Source organism: Ascaphus truei, chromosome 5 (genome assembly GCF_040206685.1).
Source record: "Ascaphus truei isolate aAscTru1 chromosome 5, aAscTru1.hap1, whole genome shotgun sequence".
Classification (NCBI taxonomy): domain Eukaryota; kingdom Metazoa; phylum Chordata; class Amphibia; order Anura; family Ascaphidae; genus Ascaphus; species Ascaphus truei.
The window spans coordinates 161,136,074-161,162,755 of record NC_134487.1 but is presented as its reverse complement, the minus strand read 5'-3'; the positions used below and the strand labels follow the sequence as shown (position 1 = coordinate 161,162,755).

The 26,682-nt window shown below is 43.1% G+C and overlaps 2 protein-coding genes across 2 annotated transcripts in view; both read left to right on the top strand.

Annotated features, from left to right (window-relative positions):
- Window positions 1-5,605: 5,605 nt before the first annotated feature.
- On the top strand, window positions 5,606-13,134 carry TXNDC15 (thioredoxin domain containing 15). The gene is made up of 5 exons (XM_075601136.1): window positions 5,606-5,814; window positions 7,711-8,195; window positions 8,329-8,492; window positions 9,897-10,027; window positions 12,593-13,134. The coding sequence occupies exons 1-5, from the start codon at window positions 5,745-5,747 to the stop codon at window positions 12,787-12,789; spliced, it is 1,047 nt and encodes a 348-aa protein (XP_075457251.1). The 5' UTR covers window positions 5,606-5,744; the 3' UTR covers window positions 12,790-13,134.
- A 6,559-nt stretch (window positions 13,135-19,693) lies between these two features.
- PCBD2 (pterin-4 alpha-carbinolamine dehydratase 2) overlaps window positions 19,694-26,682 on the top strand; it is a 141,683-nt gene continuing 134,694 nt past the window's right edge. Inside the window, exons 1-2 of the mRNA XM_075601135.1 lie at window positions 19,694-19,984; window positions 23,863-23,994. Coding sequence (XP_075457250.1) covers window positions 19,817-19,984; window positions 23,863-23,994 — 300 coding nt within the window. The 5' untranslated portion in view covers window positions 19,694-19,816. The remainder of the gene's footprint in view (window positions 19,985-23,862; window positions 23,995-26,682) is intronic.

The following is a 26,682-nucleotide window of genomic DNA, read 5'->3' as shown; positions in this document are numbered from 1 at the left end:
AGTATATATCAAATGATAGTAAAACATAGAATTTTACAATATGTACATGATGCAAAGAATCTTTGCATCATGTACACAATAGCCAGCAATGTTCCAAAACAAATACAGTATTCCAAGCAATCATTCAATAACAACCAAGCAAGTAAACATTAATACATTACCAAGACGCAATTGATGCAATCTGAAATAAATTACAACCAAATCCTTTACACAATTCACAATCCATTACACAAACGCGAGGCGAGTTTAAATTTCCGGCAAAAAAAAAAAACGGCGGATTTTCCTTATCTCACCAGCTTTTCGGCACTTACTGAATCGCAGTAGGCATATTTGCCAAAAAACTGGCGAGATGGGGCTTATCGCCGTTTACTGCATAGGCCCCTTAGGGTGCAAATGTATTGCATTTAAATACTGATTTCCACTTCATATTTGACTTTGTGCACCCTTTTTCAGACAGCACCCACCTCTATACACAAGCACACTGCAGGCCCCACCTATATGCACACAAACACACACTGCAGGGCCCACCTCTATACACAAACACACACTGCAGGGCCCACCTCTGTACACACAAACACACACTGCAGGGCCCACCTCTGTACACACAAACACACACAGCAGCCAGGGTTGCCACCTTCTATTGAAGGCTAACCCGTAGATAACATTGTTTAGATCTTTTTATTATATATTTATTTATCTTGCCTTTGGCTGTATCCTCCCTTCCAAATTCCGTCAACATAACAATGAGACGCTCTGTGACATCACGCGGCATCAAGTTGACATGACAACGGGACACATTATGGCGACGAGGCATCACGTGATGCCACATTGTCATGGCAGCATGTCACCGCCTGATGTTAGAGTCTCGTTTTCATGGCAACGGAAGGGGGGGACGTGACATGATGTAAATTGTTTTATAAATAATTTTTTTATGTGTTCCGGCTTTTCGTTTTGAAAATCTGGTCACCCTACCTCTGGGAGATCTGCCCTTGGTACAGTTGTTTGTTGGTGCAAGTACCTGTTGGTGTCCAGGAGATGCTGAGGTTCCGCAATGTTATGGGGAAACAGGACAGGCTTTAGTTGTGGCTTCATGGTTGTGCTGCCCCTGCATCTGCCATGGGCCCCAGGGGTGCTGGAGGCAGTCCCCATGATAGAGCCCTTTCATCCTCTCCCTGAGTAACTGCACCCTCAGGCCAGAGTATATTGAACAGAAGCCTTTATTGCATCCACTGCTGGCAGCACATACAGCAAATACTCTTGAATCCCACGCTCCTGGATGGTCTCTGGGTTAGATATAGCTTTGGGCCTTCTCACAGTCCCATAGTGGGACTGTTAGTATTATCCCACCCTGCAGGGCGAGACAGCACACTTCCCTCACTTGTGCTCTCTCTGCTGGCAGACTACAACTCTCACACAGACTAAACTAGAACTGCTACAATTTAGGTGTGCCTCTTCCTTAGAGCAGAAGAGGAGGGCACAAGGTCTGCACCCGGATTGGGCAACACACAGACCCTGTCACACCTCCACTCCTGCCACTCAAGGAAGCTGCACAGGGGGGGGGGTTAAACCCAAGATGGGCCTGGCACTGCCTTCACCTACCAGGACTTACATGTCAGGGAGGGCAGACGTATTGCCAGAACCAGCCATGGCTACACTTGTAATGGAGCTTAATGAATAACCGCCGATCTTAATCAATACTTACTTTAAAGGGAAATATGGTAGGAAAAGCATATATTAAGCAAATCACGTATAATCACAATCAGTGTTGATCAAAAAGCATTTATGTATGTGGGAGGAAGCATTTCTTCTGTTAGCCAATAACCAGGTCATCTGTCTTAAGGAGTTGCCTAACTTTGTAACATGATTAAGGTTACATATACTCAGTATTGGTATATGTCCTCCTAGGTCAGGGGTGAGCAACTCCAGTCCTCAAGGGTCACCAGCCGATTTATGTTTTAAGGATATCGCTGCTTCAGCACAGGTGGCTCAGTCGTTGTTATTGCTCTTCCTTGGGACAGCACTACAAAACATATTCTGCTGTAGGGCACATGCCCAACTGAATAAGGCCTCGGCCATGCTCCCTGCTGGCGTGCTGAGACGCAGGGAAAGCGGGTGCTTTCCCTGGCCTTGCGGTTGCTTACCGCACGCACTGTCAGCAGCGGGCTGGGGGCGGGTCGGGGGCGGGCGCGTCACTGGCCGGGGGCAGGCTGGGGGCGGGCGCGTCACTGGCCGGGGGCGGGCCAGTGACGTCACGAAGCTGGTTCGCCCTCATTGGGCGAACCGCTCACGTGACCGGCCTGTTGCGCCGGCAAGCGGGGGAATTTAAAATTCCCCTAAGACCTGCTCTTCCGCAAGCGCGCGGAAGCGCAGGTGAGCCCCTACTAAAGCCGCTCTAATTGCGGCTGTAGGGGCTCAGTGCTGAGCGGGAGCGCGCGTCAGCACGCTTCCGCCAGCAAGCGCTAAACATGGCCAAGGCCTAATGGATGCTACAGCACATCCAAAGCTGCGATGAAGAGTTTGAAAACAGCTGTGTTCACACTGGTGACCATAAGCAAGAGTGAACTGAAAGAAAACAATGTTTACCACCAGCATTTCTTCAAAGCAGAAACCAAGTAGAGAATGGAACACTGACGTATGCGATCAGCATGGAAAGGAAAGGCAGCTTGTGATTAATTTTCTCCATGCTACTGGTGGTAAATGTTTTACACTCGTCTTAGCTTGTGTATATAATGATGCATGCATTTGCACATAGAAACGCACAATAAACATTAACTTTTGTTTGTTTCAGCCTAGTAATTGATTTGTTACTTGGGTTCAGTGATGTCATCTTCCAAAAATTAGATTTAAGGGACATTGACCAGAAATTGACATTTTAAAGGATAATTACTTCCACTAAAGAGCCTCTTGAGTTTACATTGTGCCCTAGACAGGAATAGCACACGATCACTTACTTAAAATGGATGAGTCAAAGTCCAAGTAAGTGAGACTTAACTGCTGTGAGGTTGTTCTAAACAAACAAGCAATAGGATGCATGTTCTATATATGTTATATTTATGGGATATGTTATAATAATAATAATCATAATAATAATAGCATGTTCTTGTATAGCGCTGCTAGTTTTACGTAGCGCTTTACAGAGACATTTTGCAGGCACAGGTCCCTGCCCCGTAGAGCTTACAATCTAAGTTTTTGGTGCCTGAGGCACAGGGAGATAAAGTGACTTGCCCAAGGTCACAAGGTGTTGACACCAGGAATTGAACCAGGTTCCCCTGCTTCTCAATGTTTTTACTCACTGAGCCGCTCCTTCTCCCATTCTTTGTGTTATGCAAGATCATTAAATGGAACTTTCATAACAAAGCTAGTTTTTTTTAAATTGTTATTTGCTAATTCAGTTTGTGTTGAAACAAGCATTTCTCCAAATATCCCCAAATATAATGTTTCTTATAAAGTGCTGGCAGTGTACGCAGCGTTGCACATTATATTTTACAGACATAAACGAGTGCCTGTCCCAAAAATCTTACAATCTAATTGTTGGTGCCTGATGCACTGGTAGATGACTTGACCAATTTATAAGCGTTGTATTGCTCTCAAATCTGCCCTTGGCTAATCAGTCAACTTTAATGACTTTGGGATATCACATTCATATAATAGATATGTGCCTTTACATTATTGGTGGACAACAGGCAGCCCACAGGTTCGCCTGCTGTCCCCAAACTAGGCCCTCTCTCCCTCTGCTGCAGCTGATCAAAGCTCCCCAATCCCTCTGATCAGCTGTTTTATGACAGGGCACTCATGATTCCAGCCTAGTTCCTCTCCTGTGCTGAAAACTGGTTCCAGTGCATTTAATCCCATGTCACCCTTCACATCTCACTTTTGAGGGCTCACATTGCCAACTGCTGCTGCTTTACATGTTTGCAAATATATTTATTATTTCAAAAATCCTCTAGACTTCTCTTGTTCACTGTTTACTATTCCCCTTTCTGGATTGAGGGCAGTGACATCAGACAGCCTGGAGTTTCAGCTTCACCTGATTGTTGACATGTTATTCTAGCCCAGGCTGCAGGGACTTTCCCAGCTAGGAAGGTGCAGGTGGCTGCTACTGTACATGAATATGGAGAGATGTCTTTACAATAGTTAGAGACCCTCCAGCATTTTATGGGTATGTAGCCCTGTGTGGTTTGGGCTATAGTTCTGCCCTCCTCCTGGCTGTAATCCCTGCAAAAGGGCAGGGTTGCCAGGAGCTATCATGGGTTTTCCCCATCTCAAGCAGTGCACTGCGGCAGTGAAGGCAGGTCACCTGACTCTGTGTCCAATCAAGAGACACAGGGGTGGTGCCTGTTGAAACGACTTCGGCATTGCACTATTTAGAGAGAAGTTAGAGTAAGCTGAGAGTCAGAGAGTTAAAGGGTGTATATCCCATACCTCCTACCCTGCTTAGGGGGTAGAGGAAGATCTACACCCACTCTGGTGGCCCTTGGCCTGGAGTGGAGTCAGGGTCATCCTGCTGGGAGACAGCTTGCTGTGTGCACTGCATGCTGTAACTGACTGAGTGAGAAGAGGAATAAAGAGACTGTACTTTTATACAAGCTCCTGCCTGAGAATGGAGTTTATCAGGAGGCGGGTGAGACAATTCTTCTGTAGGTACTCCACCCCATATTGCTTGGGGCTGCAGGAGATGGAAGCGCTGCACCAGTGAAGAGAACGGAGGCACAACCCCAGAAACCTGTCCTGTCTTCCCTCGTGTCATCGCGGGAGACTCGGGGCCCCCTGTTGTCAGCAGGTACGCACCACACTGAGACATGTAGCCTGAGCGTTAGATCCCTTAGTGGACCCTATGTGAGATGTGGTGGGGGAAACTGGGTTACAGGTATTAAATAGGTAGCACTGTAGTTCCTCGACTTGTGCTGGACAGAGGTACTTCCAAGCAATCCCAATGGAAGTCATAACCTATGCAGTCTGCCTCTGCATAACACTTTCTGTGCTAAATAGGTACAGTGGAGGATATGAAGTTAAGGAATTATATTTTTAAGGGGCTATTGCATCTGTAACCCTCTAAAGATTGGCACCCTTTGTGGAACCGAGTCGGCTGCGCTTATAGTGCCGTCGACGCGACCGATGACGTCACCCGTCACTGTGGCGATAGTTGTAATTTAAGTTTAGGCTACGTCGTGTGCTACAAGGCCAGTGATGTCATAAAAGGGGAAGGCTGAGGGACGGAGAAGCTCTCTAATTGGCCATTTGGGGAGACCGTTATTGAAAAAAATCAAATAACAGTGACCGGCAGGTTTTTGGTCGCGCTGTTACTTGGTTGCGCCGTCGCGTGCACTATAAGGGTCGACGAAAATGCATTTATTTTTGACGTGCTGTCGCTATAAGCGACGACTTAAACGGTTTTGTCAAAATTTGGGGGATTCAAAGACCGAACAAGGAACCTTCACCACTAGTATTACTATGTACTTAGGTTATATAGTTCCATGTGCCGCATATAGTTAGCAAGTGCTGCCCCCACGTGGCTTGACAAAGGCGTACTGACTAACCAACTACATCACGCTGCGTGAGTCCGCAACTGCGTGCGTCTCAAGCTGCGCTCGCAAGTCAGCCAGCCGTTCGTCTGCAGATGGTGACGTCGTGCGAAAGAGCTTGGCCTAGTGTTGGAACGCAGCGCTCCTGAGGAGAAACCGGGACCGGAAGTCTGCGCACGGAAGCAGGAAGTGGATGCGTTCCATTGGCCCGATGCGGTGAGGATGGGGCTGTGTCTTCGGGCGCTGCTCATCTGCACCGGCTGCCTGCTCCTCCTGACTCCGGGGGCCCGAGGTGAGCCGAGGCCGCCGCACCCACCCTGTGTCACATAAACCCAGGGACTCGTGTGTAACCCATCACTGCCAGAGGGGACTGCAGCACATTGCAAATTGGTGCTGACAGCAAAAGGGCTGACAATCAGCTAGAAAACATCCAAACTCCTGTCAAATATCCACACTAATAACAATAATAATGTATTTCTTGTAATGTACGCTGCACTGTCCACACTGTCTGACATGCAATAAGCTGTAAAGCCGACTTCCCTTTGCTCAGGAAGATTTTAAGATCTTCTCATTTGAATGGGGCTTACATTTCACCAAGTGAGGGGATGACAGGTTCACGGAATATTGAGTAGTGACCCCTGATTCCTGCCCCATACAACACATGGGACAAAACAAGTGTAAAATACCTTTTATTGAGACTTAATAAGGTCTGATGCAATATGCGGATGTTCATGCCACAGACCAGATATTAACATTTCTGTAGCATTTTGCTTTGCCAAATCCACTTTTTATATCAGATTAACTGAATTACCTTACTTTTATATCCATGCAAAATTACGAGTCTTAATAGTGGACTTCAGGGGTACGGACAAAGTCTGTGATAACATCCCTGTCTTTGAAGATAACTTGGTTAAATTCTCATAGTCAAGTCTCCCAGTGATTTAAACATCACATATTAGATTGCACGCTCTTCAGGACAGCAGCTGGCAAACAGCTGTGTAAATGAAAATGATATTAGTTTGTGATGTTTTTATTTTTTTACTTCAGGCAGATAATATACTTTTAATAATGCTTTATGCTGTGCTATACATAGATGGATTCCCTGCTCCCTAAGAGATTACACTCTAATTTTGTTCAAGAGAAATGATTACAGCAAGGTAACAAGGAGCTGATACTAAAGCTGTTGAATCCAGTTAAATTGCCAGAGACTGTCATTACTACTCTGCTACTTTTATTACATAGCTAAAATAATGCTCTCACAGTGATTAACGTCGCACACACTGGCTGGGATGACAAAAAATATAATAGCTAACTGAGACGCATTATATTACCGGAAAGATGTGCTCAATTTGTTTGGGCTCAGGCGATCCCATCAGAGGATAAAGGGACAGATTAGGTTTTAGAAACTGGGTATTGTTCAACATGTGATGTGCTAGTAACTCCAAATGAATCTTGCATCTAAAGAAGAAGATTACGACACAACAATAATATTGGAAAGTGTGCAGAAGTATAAGAAAACGGCAAAAAAACAATGCCTTTCTTGCCCATCATAATATCCCTCTGCACTGTTTATTAGCAGAGGGCTAACACTAAGTCAGTTTTTCACCGACACTGCGTTTTGGACAATTTCCAATTTAAATTTTGGGCTCGAAAGTCTGACTTTGAAAAGCCCAACAAACCACCACTACCATTGTTACATTATTACTTAAGTTTTGTTTGTTTTTTCTGCGGGGATTGCTGCTTTAAATAAGGGGAACTTTACATTTCAAAAATATAATTTAGCATTTTATAATACAGCAGTATATTCTCTTGATTGGGGGTTGTACTGTTTAAAGGGATCCGTCTCTTTTAGGACGAACGTGTATTAATGCCAGTGACATATTTAAGGGGTTGCATGTTTTACCCAAATCTGACACCTATAGGTATTTTTAAATCATTCAAGTATGTTTGTAAACATGTGGTGCTGAGACATGGATGGGGTTTGATTTTGGTTGTTCCCTTTTGTCTGATATCACTGTGTTCAACAAGAGTTTGCACCAGCAATTTCCACACAACAAATGAAAGCGGCTAAACGTTTTGCTATTAACAACAAGTTGTTTTCTGATCGTCCACATGACAGTACATCTTTTACAATACTGAAATAGTGTGACTATTACCAGGCATATTTATATTCTAACTTTGTTTGTAGGAAACCAAAGTGAGGACTTTCACTTGGAAGGTGACAATGAAACACACCATCTTCTCAGCCAGGAAGCAGCCCCTTTGTCTGGAAACGTTGAAGATGCTCAGGCCCCAGAGACTGTTCAGTACAAGACGGCTGAGATTGCGGACGCAATGCAGGGCACAGACCTGCAGCCCGACCCTGCTGTACTGCTCTCTATGGTTGCCAGAGAGGGGGAGGATAGATCGGTTGCAGACGCGGGAGCCTCAGTTTGCGATAGAGAGCTGGATGGGGTGGAATGCAGTGCCCGGGAGAGTCTGATCACGTTGGTGAAGGGTCCCGCAGAGGATCATGACAAAGCAAAGAGCCAAAGCAGTGCATCAGACTTGGAGCCATCAAAGACTGAGGAATCCAACACCACAGACAACAGCAAGCCGCTGAAGGTGAACTGTGAGGAGCGCAACATTACTGGGATAGAGAATTTCACCCTGCAGATCCTCAATGTTTCACAGGTTGGCGGTCTGAAATTATTTTCATTTTGTTCCAGCTGCATGTGCAGAAAATTTTATTTTCATTGAACAAGTGCAGCTGTTAAGTTATTCTCAGGGGTTCATTTTATCTTGGCTGCTTCTGGTGTCTTTGCAGGACCTGATGGAGTTTCTGAATCCAAACAACAGTGAATGCACGCTGGTTTTGTTCTACACCCCATGGTGCCGCTTTTCTGCAGGCCTGGCCCCACACTTCAATTCCCTGCCACGGGCCTTTCCCATGTTACATTTTTTGGCATTAGATGCTTCCCAGCATAGCAGGTATGTTATGTACACATCTGCTTATTGTTCCGTCTCCTTTCTGCTCATTTTGTCTCTGCCCCCATCTCCGGTGGAAACCCTTGGTTTATTTACTTTCTTATACCTACTTTCACAGGTGTAGGTAAGATACTGCTGTTTGTTGAGGTTCCACACAATCCCTCTGTCTGTGTTGTGGGTTATCACAAACTTGTCCCCACTCCCCTCCTATCTACCCTCTTTATGCATGTAACATTTGAGCAATTGGGAAGAGGCAAAACCACAAGCGGTTAATGGTGTTATGAATATTTGCAAAAGTAGTCCCTTCCTTGTGAGGGTCTTATTTTAATTTATGCCAAACAGAAGGTGTCCCACAGTTCATGAGCACAGTTCCAAATGCATCTGGGGTGTCTTTGTTTTAGTGGTCAGTTAATATTTTGTATTGCTGGGTTTGTCCTGACAACTCATGGTGGTTTCACGGTATGGGAAGACGTTAAACTCATCATGTGTTTGTGTTCCACTTCACCCGTTCAGTGGGGCAGATTAATTAAGATCGGTTATGGGTTAACCCACCTGAATGGGCATTACCAACTATTGACTTAAAATGTTTGTTAACACAAGGGCTTTAGCCCATAACAGATTTAATGAATAACCCCCATTGTCGTTGCCACTGTAAGTTGACTCACCAAGATTCATTGCTCCTGCACATTTTAGCCTACCAAAATGAAATGGTCAATCACTTCTATAACCAAGGACCTCGTAGAAAAATGTTTAAACATCGTAACTCGTAGCGTGTGTATTATTGGTTGCATGGTGCTGGGCTATCGCTAGTCATCATGGGACCTATGCAGGCAAATAGCTTTGAGACCGGGAGTCTCTCATAGGTAATGCCAAAGCCGTTATGGTCTCAGGACTCTCTAAAGCAAATACAATTTAAAAAAATGTTTTTGTATTAGAGGTTGGATTGGGGCTTTAAAACTTTGGGGTTATTTAGGAAGCTAACGGTGTCATGCTCGGCGGTGCCAGAAATCCTTGTCTGCAGTTTTACTGCTGCGTGATGTGTTAAAGGAATGAAGCAGGTTTGGGGACTTGTGCAAACCCTCACGGGTACTTTGTTTTTGCCATGGTTAAGTAGGTGGTAACTCTGTATTTGGGCACGCACCATATGGTGCACTCAGATGCATCTTTTGTCCAGAGAACCTCCCATTACTTGAAGGCCAAAGAATAAAGTGTGCCCAGCAAGCTTTTACATGGCAGGTTTAGGAGAAATGGTGTCCTTTTGCAGTCTTGGACCAAAAAAGTGCTTCAGCGGCCAGGACACTAAATAAGTCTAAACTAAAACTGTGGTTTTTTTCTCTTTTTTTTTTTTTTTTCCAGTGGTTGAAATCTTTTGAACTTGCAGTAACCTAATTTCTCCTTTGTTTTCAGCCTGTCGACTCGATTTGGCACAGTGGCTGTTCCAAACATACTCCTGTTTCAAGGTGCCAAGCCTATGGCCAGATTTAATCACACTGAACGAACCCTGGAGGCATTCAAGGCCTTTATATTTAACCAGTCAGGTACAAAAAGAAAAACGTGTACATTCATCCTTACTATGCCATCTCCTTTCTGCTCTCTTGTCTCTACCACCATTTAAAACCTGAAGATTTTGGCCCATATTTACAAAGTGGTGCTATACCACAAGACACCTGCTGGTTCTGAAATACCCCTTAAGGCTAATTTAAGTGAATGGACCGTAATGTGTCTTCCTGTGCCAAATGGTGTCTTGGCATAACACTTGGTTAAATAGGTTTTTATTACATACCACCCACTGACTCTGGAACCCACGCCCCATCAATGTTTGCCTAGCTGCCTCTACCCAGCATTCATTTATAATCCCACCTAAAAAAATAACTACATTCTGTAGTGTATAAAACTCTGACTAAACCACCAAGTCACCAAACACACTTACTCGCCCTCTACGCTGTAAATCCCAGTATTCTTGCTTATTGTTTAAGGTATGTTTCTCACCACATTTATTAGATGCATATCCGTTAAGGTGCCTAAAGCCCATCTTCGACGTTAACGACCATTATAGGGCAGAGATTCCCCTCGTAACATTGTATTTACTGGATGCCATTGATTGCACATGAGAGCGCCACAGTGGAGAGAAACGCACGTCGGGTGGGCTTGGGGTGTGTGGATTACGCAGGTTGGGTGGGTCACGTGATGTGGACGTTAGTGGCGAGGGAACGCTACTTCAGCACAGAGCTCTGCTGAACAGCTTCCCTCTCCTGTTGGTAAACAGTCAGCTTATTCCCAGGAGGGGCAATGTATGCAGCTCAGTGTGTTTCGGTTCACACCTGCTAATTATTAGGATTTTAACATTTGGTTAGTTCTACATGTTACAATACTTTCAGAATATCAGCCTTATTCAGGGGAAGTCTCTCATACATACAGACACAGACAGACACACACACAGACACACATACATATACAGTGTGGGGTTGCCGCAGAATAGGAGGCACAATTATCAGCTATCACAAAATCAATTATTTGATTCAATATTAATAAATATTAGAAGCTGCTACCAAGATGAATTCTGTAGGGTTAGCTCTAATATAAGGATTACATTATGCATTGCTATTTAAAAACAATCACCCTCCCAGGCGCTATAACCCTATTTAGCAACATTTCTGGCCTTTATTATTCCCATTCACCCACCATTACAGCCCCCCCTTCAGGGAAAAAAGGTTTTCATGTCACACTGGTAATGCTTTTGTAGGTATGTTTTTTTTTTTTTGTGTGTGTGTTTACTGATGATTTATAATTAAAGGTTACATTTTATATAGTCAATTTGACCTCACTGGAGTGCAGATTTGTTCTAAAATTGGTACCAACTCTTTCTTTAGCTGCTCTGTAGCTCTCATTTTACCTACTAAATTTGCACCTCCCCGTCTCTGTGGGGATAGTAGAGATCTGTACATAAACATATACAGAGACGTGTACCTTCAGCTGTCTTCCCCTTTGTTCTTTTAGCTTTGTAAGATGTAACTTTTTTGCGCAAACTGGGGGGGCGCAAGATTTTCTGGGGGGCGGCGCATACAGAGGTCCCGCACTTTTCCCCAAGGCATTTAAATTAAATGCCGGGGACAGCGCGAGGCCTCTGTACTCTATCCTACCTTGGCTCTGAAGACACGTTGCTGTGGCGACGCAACGTCAAATGACGCCTTGGGGTCACGTGACATCACATTTGACGCTCTAGGAAAGCAGGGGGTGCAAGCCACAGGAGAAGCAGTGGCAGGGGGGCGCAGCGCCAAAACTTTGCGCACACCTGGTTTGTCACGGGTGCTCAACCCCAGTCCTCAAGTCACCCCCAACAGGTCAGGTTTTCAGGATAAACCCTGCTTCAGCACAATCAGAGGCTGAAGCTGGGCTATCCTGAAAACCTGACTGTTGGGGTGGTGGGGGAGGTTTGAGTTCTGGAGTAGAGCCCCCTGGTTTAAGCAGTGTTGTGAGCAGCCAAGATAATAACAGTATGTATGTATGTTTCTTTTAACTCGTGTTATACATTGGTTATAGCAGCAAAATTAATCAAATACACAGAATTAGAATAGAGCAATTAAAAAGTTGCAAATATTTTGCAATCTTTACCTAGTGATACGTATTCATGTCACAAGATAAAAACATAAGTAAAACCGTTACTAAGACGGTAAATATTTCTAAGGAAGCCACTTGCACTGAAGTTGTTTAAAAATGTATTTTCTTTGCCTGCTACATTGAGCGGCCATTTTAAAGCAGCAGTCCAAGCTGCCATTTTTTTATTTTTACATTTTATCCACACAATAAGTAATTTGCTAAGTTGCCGATCGATCCGTTCTCCTGTGATCGATCGGTGAAGATTCGGATTGGGGGTTCATTAAATAACTGCAGAGGAGTATTGACTCAAACAAAAAAAGGCTTGTTACATTATAATACATTAAAAATGTAATTCAGAGTTGTTTAAAAAAAAAAATGCTACATGTATTTTCTCATGGGGTAGAGTTGATTTATTAAAAAAAAACAAAAAAAACCCCACATGTAGGATATTGCTTGGTCTGCAGCTTTAAAAAACGTGAAGCTGAAATCATTGACTTCTCTTCCAGGGATTGCAGCCGAGCCTGACGTGGTGCTGACAGAAGCAGACTGTGAAGGCCCGTTGCCCTGTGCTCCCCTTGCAGGAATCGATTGGCTGCTTGTATTCTCTGTGCTCTACCTAACGTTCTTCATATTATACGCGACACTTCAGACCGAGAGTATTCGCTGGCTTATACCTGGACAGGAGCACGAGCACCAGGAATGAACTGATCTCAAGTGGCAGTGGAGTATTTAACACCGATAGAGAATCTCATGTAGCTACCACCAGGTCCCTGCGTTCAGTAATGAAGTCGTAATGTCTCTGCACATGGCTGCGTTCAATTGGAGTTGCCTGTTTTGTTAATGTGTAAACCGTTTTGCACAATAGCAGACTAAGAAGGAAATTGCCTGACCATCTGCATTCCAGGTTTCCGCAGCAATATAATGGCTGAACTGTTCAACAAGGAGACGATCATTTATTCAGTTAATATTTAGGCGGATGAGCAATTGCAGGGTAAAAATAAAGGCGAGAACATTTGCTTTGAGAATAAAAACGACTTTACACAGGGTGTATGATTTTGTATTACTTATAGCTCGACAAAGGTGCAACTGAACAAATGCAGTGTTAACATGTTCTAAATATCTTGAAATAAGGGAGGGGGAGAAAACAGCAGTGGGAGGGGAGTTTGCCAGCAAGCAACTTTTATAGTACATGGCAGCCCACCGTGATATTCACAGCACTTCTTATAATTGGAAAAGTGCAAAGACACAGTGTCCTTTGTCTGTGCAAACCTTAAATATTTCATTCCAATAGTGTCCCTGCCCACTGAGACGTGGATAAGTTGTGGGCACTGTTTTGTTACAGTGGCCTCCCAAAACTCAAACTAAAAATAGTGTGCAGATTTTGAGTGAAAAAAAAGTAATTTGTTACGTTTTTTGATTAGAGGCTTTATTGAAGTTGGCAGCTAATTTAGGTTAACGGTGTAAGTTTTTTTTAAAGGGATAAATGCCCTCTTCATTAGCGCCAAGCCGTGTATTACACTTGTAAGGGTACCATCCGATTGCTTTGTGACGCTGAAGCTAACGGTGGATGTCTGTGTGCATTAGTGGTTGGGGCTTACTCAGCAGGCTTTGCTGCCCTGCAGGAGGTCACTATCCAAGTGCTGGAAGTGTGGCACTTACAGTTACAGCAATGTCACCAACCACAGAACAAGATCAACTCCATTTCAGTGGTTGAAGCAGCACTCTGGGTTGCATTTTTTGTTATAGGTTTGAAGCAGGCGGTCTCTGTAGCTGAGCTATGCTCATTTCAGCTCCAGGGACTGCAGATTTGGTCATTTAGTTGGATCACTCAAAAACAAATGAACATTTTGAAGCAGCATAAAAAATTCACAGTCTTGGAGACATTCGGCCTGCAGCACTCCGGGTTGCATTTTAATTGTTTTCTTTTTTAGTTATAGGATTGAGGCAGGGGGTCTCCGGAGCTGCACTATGTTAATTTGAGCTCCAGGGACCCCCTGCTCCCAGAGATACCTCCCGTAGGGGTTATGTAAGGATACATAATAAACTCTGCAGGGTACCTTTAACTTAAAGAGCAGAGCCTCTTAGGTCATTTCGTTTTTAATTTATGGTTCAAGGCAAAAGTTAGATTTTTCTGTCATACGCGACGTCCTCAGTACATTATCACTGGGGACATCAACGTGGGTTTTATGTTAATATTCTAAACAATTTCTTAGTTTGCATGAATCTACTTAGTAAGGTTCCCCTATGACTGGTCTTAAGCATTGGTGGCCACTGTATAAACCAATTAGAATATGATAATTTATGGAGATGCTTAGAATAGGAGCCTTTCCAGTACAACTTGAGTTATTTCATCATTTTTAGGCCTTATATAATTCCTGCATTCTATTTTTTGACAAATTGTGTTGTCTGTGCATTATTTATTTGTAAATAAATTTGAATGGTGTATACTTGATTTGGAAGAGTTGACTGGGCGATTTTTTTTATTATTATTTTTTTAAATTATTTTTTTAAAGAATCAAGATAATTGTTAAGAATCTGTTGGTGTTCCGCAAGTCTCGGTTCTGGGTGAGAAGTTCTCTCCTTTTTTCCTGTCTATCTCTCAGCTATATTTTCTTCTTTACATTTTTAAGATTAATATTAACTACTTTTTATTTTTCCACTTCCTGCTGGAGTTTTTTTTTTCTTTGCAATCCATGAGATATCACAATCGGATTAATAAAACAAATAAAGAATTTGAATAGTTACAAAAATCAAAAAAATCACAAAGTGTACAAATCGGCAAAAAAAATCGACCAATTGCTTTCACGATCAACCCCAAATGTATCTAAAGCAGCGCTACACTGATTCTTTGGGATGTTCAGAGTTTAGATCCAACTGTATCTATCCGCACTGAAGCTCACATCCGCAGCAGAGTTCAGGAACCGTCTTGTGGCAATCTTATCCTGGATGGCAGCTACCCGCCTCAAACCCAAGGTATGTCAAAGCTTGAACTGCTTATAATTCCACCTAAATCAAGCCCCATTGTGCCCTTCACCATCACAGTCAATAACACTACAATCCATCCAGTTCCCCAAGCCCACCATTTGTGTCATATTTGTAGTGTCTAGCCTTAAACAGTACAAGCAAGTACTGTACCTTTAAGAGAAGACATAGGTAGACAAGATGGCTGCCATGTTCACATCTTGTCTACTTCAGTCCTTTCTCTTAAAGGTACTTGCTTGTACTGTTTAAGTACTAGAGCAGTGATTGCCAACCTTTTTTGTTTGGAGGAACCCTTGAAGTATTTCGAAAAATCTCGGGGAACCCCTATCTGGCTGACACATATTCGGTTCGACAGGGGTCAGTCACAACATTTCACACCTCATGAGCCACCTCTATTTCCCACCCTCTACAAATATATTTCTTTCCCATCCACTCTCCCCCCTCCCGCCTCGCATGTATTTATCCCTTGCATCTCACTCTTACTCCCTCTTTTCCTCACTCACTCCCTCCCACCCCCCTCTCTTCTCTCACTCTCGCCCCTACCTTCCGTCAATTAAATCACTCTCACTCAATCCACCCTACAAAATACATGCAAAAAAAAAAAACACCCCCAGGGGGAGGGGGGGGGGGGGGGTCTGTGGTCCATAGGAGGAACCCCTGAGACTGCTTCAAGGAGCCCCAGGGTTCCACAGAACCCTGATTGGGAATCACTGGGCTTGCTAAAACTGGGTTGCTAAATACAACATTTTCTGTCTCTTCTAAAATGTGAATGCATGCCTTCATTCCTTTATTTATATTTTACCAGGAAGTAATACAATAAGTTACCTCTCGTTTTCAAGTATGTCCTGGGATTAGAGTTGGGCCGAGGCCCCGCTGCACGCACCCGCACGGCCGCCCTGCTTCCCGGCGGCGCGTGCAAGTCACTGCGATCTGCAGCTGACTTTTTTCAGCGCGGGGGGTCGTGGCCAAGATGGGTTGGGGGGGCACGGCCATGACGGGGTAATGTCCCTCTCCAGGCTGTGCGGTCCCACGGATGTCACAACCCTCCCCCCTCCGTCTTGGGGGGAGACAATGAGCGGATCTGTGCCCCGTCACCACCTCAGCAAACACGGGGAGAGGGTAGCCGCCTCCCTCCCCGTAGACGCCTCCCTCCCCTCATTGGCTGACTGCTGCACCACGTGACGCGTCAGCGCATCTCATCACCAAAAGTTTGCAGCATCGGCCGGCTGACGCGTCACAGCACGCAGTCAGCCATGTCGGAAGGAGCCAGCGGGGACCTCCAGACTGGAGGAAAGGAGCTGGTGGCCCACAGCCACGCGCGCCGCCGACCGCAGCGGGTCCTTAGCCTTAAGATGACAAATAATACATGGTTACAATTACATAGTTACATAAGTGAACAGGGTATACATTATATACAAGACATTGCATGCACCGTTAAAGATAATATATATTATAGGCGTATGTAACAATTACAGACCAGATTAAAATGTGAGACGGCTTTAGTTTTGAAAGAACTTAGATTGGTGGTGGCTGTGAGAGTCTCCGGTAGATTGTTCCAGTTTTGGGGTGCACTGTAAAAGGATGAGCGCCCAGATACTTTGCTGAGCCTTGGGACGATGAACAGTCTTTTGGAGTCAGATCTCAGATGATAAGTGCTGCATGTGGTAAGGGTGAGGAGCTTGTTCAGATAGTTTGCCCAGAAAGTATTTGAAGGCAAGACAGGAAAGGTGAACTTTGCGCCAATACTCAAGTGATGTCCAATCTAGTTCTTTGAGCATTTCGCAGTGATGTGTGTTGTCGTTGCATTGGAGAACAAAACGGCATAATGAATTGTAGAGGGTATCAAGTTTGCTAAGGTGGGTTTGGGATGCCGAGCCTTACACTATGTCCCCATAGTCGATAATTGGCATTAGCATCTGCTTTGCAATACGGTTTCTGACCAGCAGACTTAGGGAGGATTTGTTCCTATAAAGTACACCTAGTTTGGCACAGGTTTTGGATGTCCGGGTATCAATGTGCATCCCAAATGTTAAATGGGAGTTAAGCCATATGCTCAAGTATTTAAAACTAGTAACAGGAGCTAGGGTGGTATTAGCGTTTGAGCTCCAGATCAGAACCTTCATTGGAAGCTTTAAAAATTTAGCCTTGGTCCCAAATACCGTTGTTACAGTCTTGTCAGTGTTTAAAAACCGTTTGTTTAGGGAAATCCAATTTTCAAGTCTCAAAAAATATGATTGAATTATGTGTTCAAGGTCGGAGAGGCTAGGGCTGTGAGCAGATAAGATTGTGTCATCTGCATTCATGTGTATTGAAGCTCCCTTACAAGCTGTAGGAAGATCATTGATGAACACTGAGAAGAGTAGGGGCTTCCGAACAGAGCCTTGCGGGACACTGCAGGTGATATCCAAGCGGTTGAAGTTAGAGACTGAAATAGACATGTTGGGATCTACCTGATAGGTCGGAATTAAACGAGTTTAAAGCATGCTTCCCTATTCCAGAGCACTTGAGTTTAAGCAAGCTAACATGATCAACAGTATCAAAAGCTTTTGCAAAATCTAGGAACATTGCACCAGTGAGTTGTCCCAGTTCTATTCCACACTGGATCTCATTGCAAACTTTTAGCAGGGTAGTTACCGTGCAGGTGTTTGGGGCGAAAGCCAGATTGAAATTGTCTAGGAAATTTGTCTTGGTATAGTAATTGCTTAATTGGGAATGAACACATTTTTCCATGACTTTGGATAGTATTGGGAGAAAATGTTTTTGACCCCACTTTTGAAGATTTCGACAACTCTGGCAGTTTTCCAGGTCTTAGGGATATGGCCTGTAGACAGAATAGTGCTGACTATGGAAGCAATTGGTTTGGCAATGGCTGGAGCACCAAGTCTTAGGAACTTAGATTGCAGTAAGTCGGGTCCACATGGCTGGTTAGTTTTAATTTGAACCCATCTGGATCACTGCAGCCTTCTACTCACTGTACTTCCCACAGATTTCTACCATTCAATAAATTCCAAATGCTGCTGTGATAAGGTTGCCAGGCGGCTTCTCCAAAAATATTGGACACAATGGTGAAATTTGCGACGCGTTCAAGTGAGAGACACACACCTCTCTGCTCCATGCTATTTCCTCCTCACCTTGCCCCCACCACCAGGCTCCTGACACCTGATTGGCTGCATTACCCAGTAGCAACAGCCCTGCTCTCTCCCTGCTTGGGGAAATCACGCGGCCCCCCAAGCCGGTCAGGTCACTATTTCCAGAGAGGTAATACCGGACACATACATTGTCCAGTATTACCTCATTTTCTACTAGACCGAGTGTCCAGATATAGGACAGTCAGGTTCAATAGTGGACACCTGGCAACATTAGGCTGTGATTATACCAGACATCGCTGGCGACGACACGTGACGCTGCACAGCGTCAAAACAATCAAATCCAATGAAAGCGCACATACCAGTAGTGACATAAGCACCACGACGAACTGCAAAGCTTCTCTCTCGTGAAGAGATTTGAGAGTTTGTTTTTCACTGGCCGCGTCACTTGATTTGCAAAGCCAATCACAGTGCATCTTTAACAGACCAACTGGTCACGTCTCCTCTGCAGTAGTGCTACAAATCGCTTTTGCATAGGCACATGTCGCCCAGCGACGTCACTGGATCGCTCTGCAGTTTCTGGTATAATTAAGGCCTAAGGCTGCGGCCAGGGTGATGCTGAGCGGGCGCCTGCTCAGCGCGATCAATCACATTGCTACAATGTGTCCAGCGTGAGCACACGGCGCTTAGCTGCTTGCAGAGACAAGTAAATTTATTACTGGCGCGTCACGTGAGTGGTTCGTCCAATGAGAGCGAACCAGCTCCGTGACATGGCTGCGCCCCCCGAGCGCACAGCAAGCTGGCCACAAATCCCCCATACAAAATGAGCACCGAGCTCGAGCGCCAACACGCTCTCAATCACCCTGGCTGCGGCCGTAGACACTTCGCCCGTGCGGAGGCTGAGGGAAAGTGGGTGCTTTTCCTGGCCATTGTACGTGTGCAGTCTGTGGGCGTCTAGGGGCGTGCCAGTAACCTCACTCGCCTCTTGACCTGTCTTCTCCCGGTGACAGGGCTGATGCTGCTCCCTACTGCTTTTTTCACTCTCAAATGGTATTTTTGCTGTCCTCACCTGTTTTCACATTTACGGTCCTTCTTGGTTACCATGGCAACCACAGCGCCATTACTCTGAGTGAATGGCAGTAGCCATGTTAAAAATCCCAGTGACATATAATAATTATATCCTCAGAGGGCAAAAACTTAAATTAACCCCTTTGCTGCCACAGTTAAACGGTTAACCTAATAATAAAGACACACATACACACACTTTAATAGCTTCTCAAGATTAGAATGAATATGTGAGAGATGTATAAAACTCCCATTGACTTGCATTGTGGTGGAGAAATCATTTTCAGGGAGAAAGCAGAAATGTCTGCATTTTCTAGCTTAAAATAAATAGGGAGAGTTGGTCTGTATGGGGATATCTGCTTTTGCTGCTTTTGTTAGCGTGTCTGAACCTCCACATCTCATTCATTTCAGCCCTTTGACGTCCAGTTACTTCCTGCAGCTGCTGTCAGTGCCTCATACTTATAGTGTGATCAGGGCCCCTCCTCCCAGGCCCTCAGCAGCAGGAACAGGACTGTGTGTCCCTAAAGAGAGTCTCACACAGAGACCCCAGCGGCTGTGCGGTGTGACTGACCTCTGTGTGTGTGTGTGTGGGTGTGCATGCGGTGTGCATCCCAGCAGGTTCAGTCAGTGAAAGGAGGGGAGGTTGCAGACATGTGCAGCTTCCTGTTTACAACAGGCAAGGCCAGGCTGGGAGCTGTGCTAACAAACTCTGCAGCCTGTAGCTCTCTGATCTCTGCTGCCTGCAGGAGAGACTTCTCTAAGATGGTAAGTGAATCAGGGCTTTCATCTGCTCTGTAAGGCTGATTGCTATCATTTACCCTTCAACTTTATCTATTTAGCGGGTATTTTACATGTTTTGGGGTCCTGTAAGATTACCTAATAAATTGGAAGTTGTCTGTGTGGGGGTAAACTGCATAGTTTAGGGACTGCCATAGGAATTGCTTAGAAGTACCTCCACCCAGCAGCAGGAAGTACATTGGTACCTATATTTGCATGCAAAATGTTGGAGGGTCTGTCCCCAAGGTACCCTGACTGCTCCCATATCCTGGCCCTTCCTGCTTCCTATCCAGACAAGCTGTTTCATAGCCATATTGCTGCTGACATCTGCACACAAGGTACAAGTGTCTTATTGGTTTCTGCTGCCAACTTTCTGCCTTAAAGGAGCAATGTGTGTGTGTGTGTGTGTGTGTGTGTGTGTGTGTGTGTGTGTGTGTGTGTGTGTTTGTTTACATAAATCAACTCTGTAGTATTATTAGATAATACTAACTATTTTTTTATTTTTAATTCAATTCTTAATGCCATTGTAATGCTTTTTAATATATACTGAGCATCCTTTGATTTCTATAGCAGGTTTTAGCACCTCCCCAGCAGTACAAGATCTTTGTTAACTTTTCCTGTTTGTTATAATTTGTTGCCAATATTCCCAGCCGTTTGAGCTGCGAACAGTAACAATAAATAATGTTACTTTAATGATATCAGGATACATTGTAGCTGCTGAGTTACACTGACTGAAGGATGGAATTGAAACTGAAAGGCAGCCATTTAGTGAACCCTGGGAAACAGGATTTTGCTGATTGATCACGTGAGAACGAATCGATTGGAAGCTTGGGTAATTAGTTATCAATAAAGGTAATCAAACGCTGCATATATTAAACCAAAAATATATATTTTATCTAAACTGGTTGGATTGCATCTTTAAATTAACTGCCCCCCACAAGCATAACATGGCCTGTGCCTCACAGTCTTCACTGTGTGCCCATCACAGACTGCTCTGCTGCCCCCACCACGGTGCCCTGTGTGTCTCTCTGCCCCGTACATGGTGCCCTATTGCTTTGCTCTGCATACATTGACGGTAAAGGTGCAGATCCAGGTAGCTGTTTATCATGTAGTTGTGATAAAGTAAAATACAGTACACAAGGTCAGACCCGCCAACATTGGGCACACAAAAATAGGTAATGTTTAGTTCCTCTGTCAATGTGGGATACAGGAGCTTACAAGCAAGGGAGACCCTCCTATAGCCACCATAAGGCTACGATTATAGTGTTCGCGCGCAAAATACAGCAGCTCTATTGGGCCTGCCATAGTGCGCGCGGGGAAGAGTGACCGCGCGGCACAATTTTGAATGGACAAACTATTTTGTTTGTTCGCGTCACGTGAGCAGTTCAGGCAATGAAAGTGAACCAGCCTGGTGATGTCACGACCACGCCTCCCCATCACAGTGCAGGGATCGATTTGTCATGTACTATAAACGAAGCCTAACACATGCTGCTATTTACATGCAAAGATCATTTCAACAATAAAACTTGTATGTCTTGATTTATCTGTGTATATACGAATAAAATAGATATAAATAGACATAATGAGAACTTCCCTATAACCCGCTTATCATTTATCAAATCCGTAATTTATCTTCCAGATGCTGTAATTAGCTGAAGGTTCTGAGCTTCAGCCAATGGGAGGGAGGCAGGCAGTAGAGCGCTCCTCTGCTCACACACAGACAAGAATAGGTACTAGACATACACCTGGTTTGAATAGGTAGAAAACCTAAATAATAGACACAGTACCTGCTAAATAGGTAAAACTAGAGGGTGTGAATAAATTGTGGCTTTAATAAATTAAATCAAATTGCAGTTGTAATAAAGTAAAATTACTCCAATAATTAATTTTTCAAATTTCAGCTCCAAAGGCCTTAAATATAGAAAGCTGACACTCCCGCTTCCTATTTATGAGGGACTTTATTATGCGCCGTTAGTTTATTTTTCTGATAATGTAATTGGATTAATAATGTATTTGTGGTCTGAGAGCAGCAACTTAGGGCTGTAATTACTAATTTTATTGTTTATAGCAGTTATTTGTCTTGGACACAGCTTATACCCTTTAAAAATTTTTTTTTGCATTTGTTATACTGCACAGATATTGAGAAATCATTCAATAATTTAAGACTGAAGTGAGGCCTAGCTATATATTTTCTTGTTTGTTATTTGGCACCATCTAGTGGCTGTACATAATAACAGCAAGCGGTGAGCCTAATCTTGGCACTCAAAGGCCCAGGTGCACTAAATTCCTCTCTATCAGGATAAATAATGCTAGGTTAACTACATTAGTAACAGACTTTAATTTCCCTAAGTTATCTACAAATGGTAATTTATATGCAAAAACAGCCGCCATTGTGTAACTCAGTATAGGCCTAACGTCAGGTTAAATTAGCACTGGGAAGAAAACCCTATAACCGTGCACTCATAAACTACAATTTATTATTAATCTACATCATTAGTCATTTATTGAAAATAGATATCACAAGATGGCAAAAATTCATAGTACTTTATATTACTGTATTAGCAGAGAAGGCGGTATCCACAAAAGGAATTGTTATGCAAAAAAACAGCAGACGTTGCTTAACTCATTAGTAGGGGCCTAAATCCAGGTTAAATTGGCGCTGCTTTACGTTAGCTTCAAATAACATGAGAGAGACGGGGAGAGTCCTATTTTACTAGAGTCCCAAGTGCTATATATGGAGGGCAGACACATTGAAAGAGGCAAGGAAAACTGACCAAAAGAAGGAGTGATGGAGACTGTGACGAAGGCAGTTTCACTGCATTAATAACATAATTAATATAGTCCATCAAATTAAAGATCTGATCCACTCAAATGGGATTGTTCGTGTGCTAAACACACTCCTTGGGAGAATTAGGCTACCAAACGCAAAGCAATGACTTTGGGGTTGACCACTTTCAAATGTATGAGAACAACTGGGTTAGAGCAGTGGTAATTAAAATCGACAGACCAGGTTGTCGTGATTCTTCTAATTAACACATACTGAACCAATTAGCGTAGCCTTCATTATTACTAGGACAACTTGCTTCGGTTTGTACTGTCGTGCAAACCTAATCTGTTCGTAGCCCTTAAGGACAGAAGCTGAGCAATCTTGGGATAGACAGGGCACAGTAGATGAAAACTCCTTGGTGCTCCTTAACCCTTGAGAAACGCACTTAAACGTTCAATTAGGGTTCTCGCATCAGTCCAATATCCCAACCATTTCCGGGTTCCAACGCATGGGGCATGGCATTCGTGCTGTTGTCTAGGGCTTTCCACAGCCCATGAATCAAAAGACAAAACCGTGATGACTAAGGACTCTGTGCCGAGAGGTAAACTTGAAAACTTGAAAATTGCCACACTTGAAGTCCCAGAGCGAGAGTTTCAAATCTTTAAACTTTATTGACAAACATCTATTAAAATCGTGTACGTGGATCTCACACGAGAGAGAGCCGAACGTGTTTCATGCTGCCCACAGCACGTCAGAGGTTCCATCATGGAGCGTCTGATGAAGCGCGTTGCGCTTTTAGTGTGGGATCCACGTACACTATTTTAGCAGATGTTTGTCAATAAAGTTTAAAGATTTGAAACTCTCGTTCTGGGATTTCGTGTGGCGATTTTCAAGATTGTCTCTCTGGATGGAGTGCTACAACGTCACGGTTTTGGGATAGGCATATGGATTCAATTCCTGTCTGGTATACTGGTCAATGTAAAACAAAATGTCGCAGCTCCCTCTGGCCTTAAAAGAATTATGCAGAGCAAAACCCCTCCATATCTACCAATCTTCTGAATTTGTATTATTGTTTATTATATACGTATATACTCTGCAGACTTCAGAGGCTCAGTGGCTGACTCCGGAGGAAAGAGGCCAAGCTCTCCAAGACATCCAGTCATCAGGATGGATAGAAATCACTGCAAGAGATGCCATCTACAAAGAGTACAACTTCAAGACCTTTAACCAGGTGACTAAATCTGTTCAAAGCTACTGTACATAAAAAAGGGCAATATTGAGGTTCTCCTTCATCTGTAGACATCCTCTTTTCTGTTTGTGAGAGAAATTACCTGAATTAGGCGGTCCCTCACTGATGATCCATGGTGCCCCAAATACTTGCCAGGGTCAACCTTGCTCCAGCCAATAGAAAGCTGCAATGTAATTGGGAGATGATGTTGCAACTTTCTATTGGTGATCCCGCGGCTATATTTGTTGGGGTTATTTTTGTGTCAAACACCAGCACAAAAAAATGACATCTCTGGAACCAGGAGGTCTGATATTTTTGTTTTTTAAAATGTTAAATCGGCTACATTTGATTTGTTAAACATGTCACTGTCCTTGGTTTACTTTCGTCCTAGGCTGAACTGACCCTTTAATTTAGGACATGTAGAATATTTGACCTGGAAGTGAAACTCAAGGTCAGAAGTGGTGTATTTATGGGCATGTCCATTAAATTAAATGCCACAGTCTCTAGTCTGCTCTACAGCGAATTAGTTAATTCAACTAACAGGTCTAAAAGCAGGAATACGCCCGGCCACTGAAAATGAATGCTTTCTGCTTATTTTTACCATTATGGCCACCGTCTGTTGTTTTTCCTGATGATAACTATTTTAAGTTCAGCGGTTACATTGTGGAGAGATAATTTTATGAGAATAATTTCGACACTGGGAATTTTTAATGGCTGCGGCTATTCTGGCATGCCAAGCAAATAGGAGGATTGAAGTGAATTCAGAAAAGGTGAAAACAGACACAAAATTAGGAAGGAAACAGATTATCACAGCATAAACCATATGTCTGTGCTGGCGAGAATGCTAATTAAATAAACATGGTGGGGCTCATTCTTACGCGAGGAAGTGCCCGCAATCCCACATTTGTATGATCAAGGTTAAGTTCTAAACCAGTTCCTAACAAGTTAACGCTGTTGTTGCCACAGGGATCTTTAGCACATTGCTCTCCAATGCGTCACTGGTTCTCTGTCACAAAGGGTTTAGAGTTCACCAAAAATGACACTACCTCAAACTAATACAAATTATCATTTTTTTTTATTAAGCGTAATTGCCCGAAAACCATAAAGCAAAAGGATTCAGGTGAAATGAGCTCTTTGACCTAACAAGTTCAGATTGCAAAGCGTCAAGCTAACCAAACAATGAACTTCTTGGTGATTACGTAGCAAGCCAGCCTAGGGGCGCATGCACATCTAAGGTATCGCACAAATAGAAAGGATGTTCATTTGAAAAATGTTGGTCTGTGGTAACAGGCAAAAATGGTGATGACACGATATAATTGTATCAATTATAATACTTGCTGGGATTAATCCCCGTATTTTTACATTTTTTTTTATTTTTATAAACTTGTCTATGCCTGCAGGCACAGATACAAATTCAAATATATTTACTTTTATAGCCCTGTACATAGCATTTTGCAGACAGAATTCGAATTGGCAATATCGCTCTTTATAGAATAAGATTGATTATATGAAACAGTACTGCCGTAAAAAAAAAAAAAAATTCCCTCCGAATCAAGTGCCCTCAACAATTTTGAGTTATAAGGCAAGTTCCTGTATCATGGAGATGCTTTTGGTTGCGTTTTCATCTCCCAGAATCCCGTGCTTCTCATGCTGTCTATTTATTGGCTCTGCCTCCCAATTAAATTTCAATTGACTGAAATTAAAGCTCTAGTTCTATTCATTTTACTGAGTAACCTACCAACTGGTTTCATTGGAAGGATTCAGATGCAAGGCGCAGTGTCGGCTTGGCATATCCTTACATCAAAAACTAGATCAATATGTTTTCTGGGACTGATTAAGTTATTCAATTCTACTATATTTCTGCATTTTCTATACAAAACAACATACTTTAATACAAGAAGATTAAAAGCATATTGTGTATATGTATATGTGTGTGTATGTATGTATGTATATATATATATATATATATATATATATATATATATATATATATATAAAAGCGCAATCCTATATAGCTGTTAAAAATAAGGAAAAAACTGTGTCCAAAAAGTGTCCAATAGATCTATTGTGAGGGAGTAGCACTTGTAGATGATAAAGCACTTAATTGCATTGCATAGCATTGAATGTGAATGAAGCAACAAATGGGGAGTGGAATGACTCTGATGTAGATCAAATTATTGATCTGTGTTTGTTATATCTGTTTGTCCACCAACCAAGCCTTTTTTTGCCTTTATTAAATTTTTCCTTATTTGTAACAGCTATATAGGATTGCGCTTTTTTCTTTTCCCAATTTTCTAGGATAGGCATATCTCTTTAGAGCTGCATCTTAGTGGCCTATTTCTCCTTGATCAGTGCCTGATATTATAATTACACAAATATTCAATTTTTCTATCACTTATTATTTTACCACTTAGTGCTAGTCCTAACTCTTATTTGTTTTTGATATATATATATATATATATATATATATATATATATATATATATATATATATATATATATATATATATATATATATATATACCATAATCCCCACTTGTCGATACACTGCCTGATTCCTCCCCCCCCAATGTACTGCGGTGCAAGCCTCTCTTTTTCCATGTTGCTTCAACAAATGTTCTGATTTCATTCTACCATCTTGCTTTTGGTCATCATCTTGGTCTTTTAATCTCCCTTGGAATCCAGTCTAGT

Coding starts and splice junctions, on each gene's coding strand:
- TXNDC15 (XM_075601136.1), top strand. CDS start 5,745: ATGGGGCTGTGTCTTCGGGCGCTGCTCATCTGCACCGGCTGCCTGCTC. Junction 8,196..8,328: donor AGATCCTCAATGTTTCACAG/GTTGGCGGTCTG, acceptor GTGTCTTTGCAG/GACCTGATGGAGTTTCTGAA. Junction 10,028..12,592: donor CTTTATATTTAACCAGTCAG/GTACAAAAAGAA, acceptor CTTCTCTTCCAG/GGATTGCAGCCGAGCCTGAC.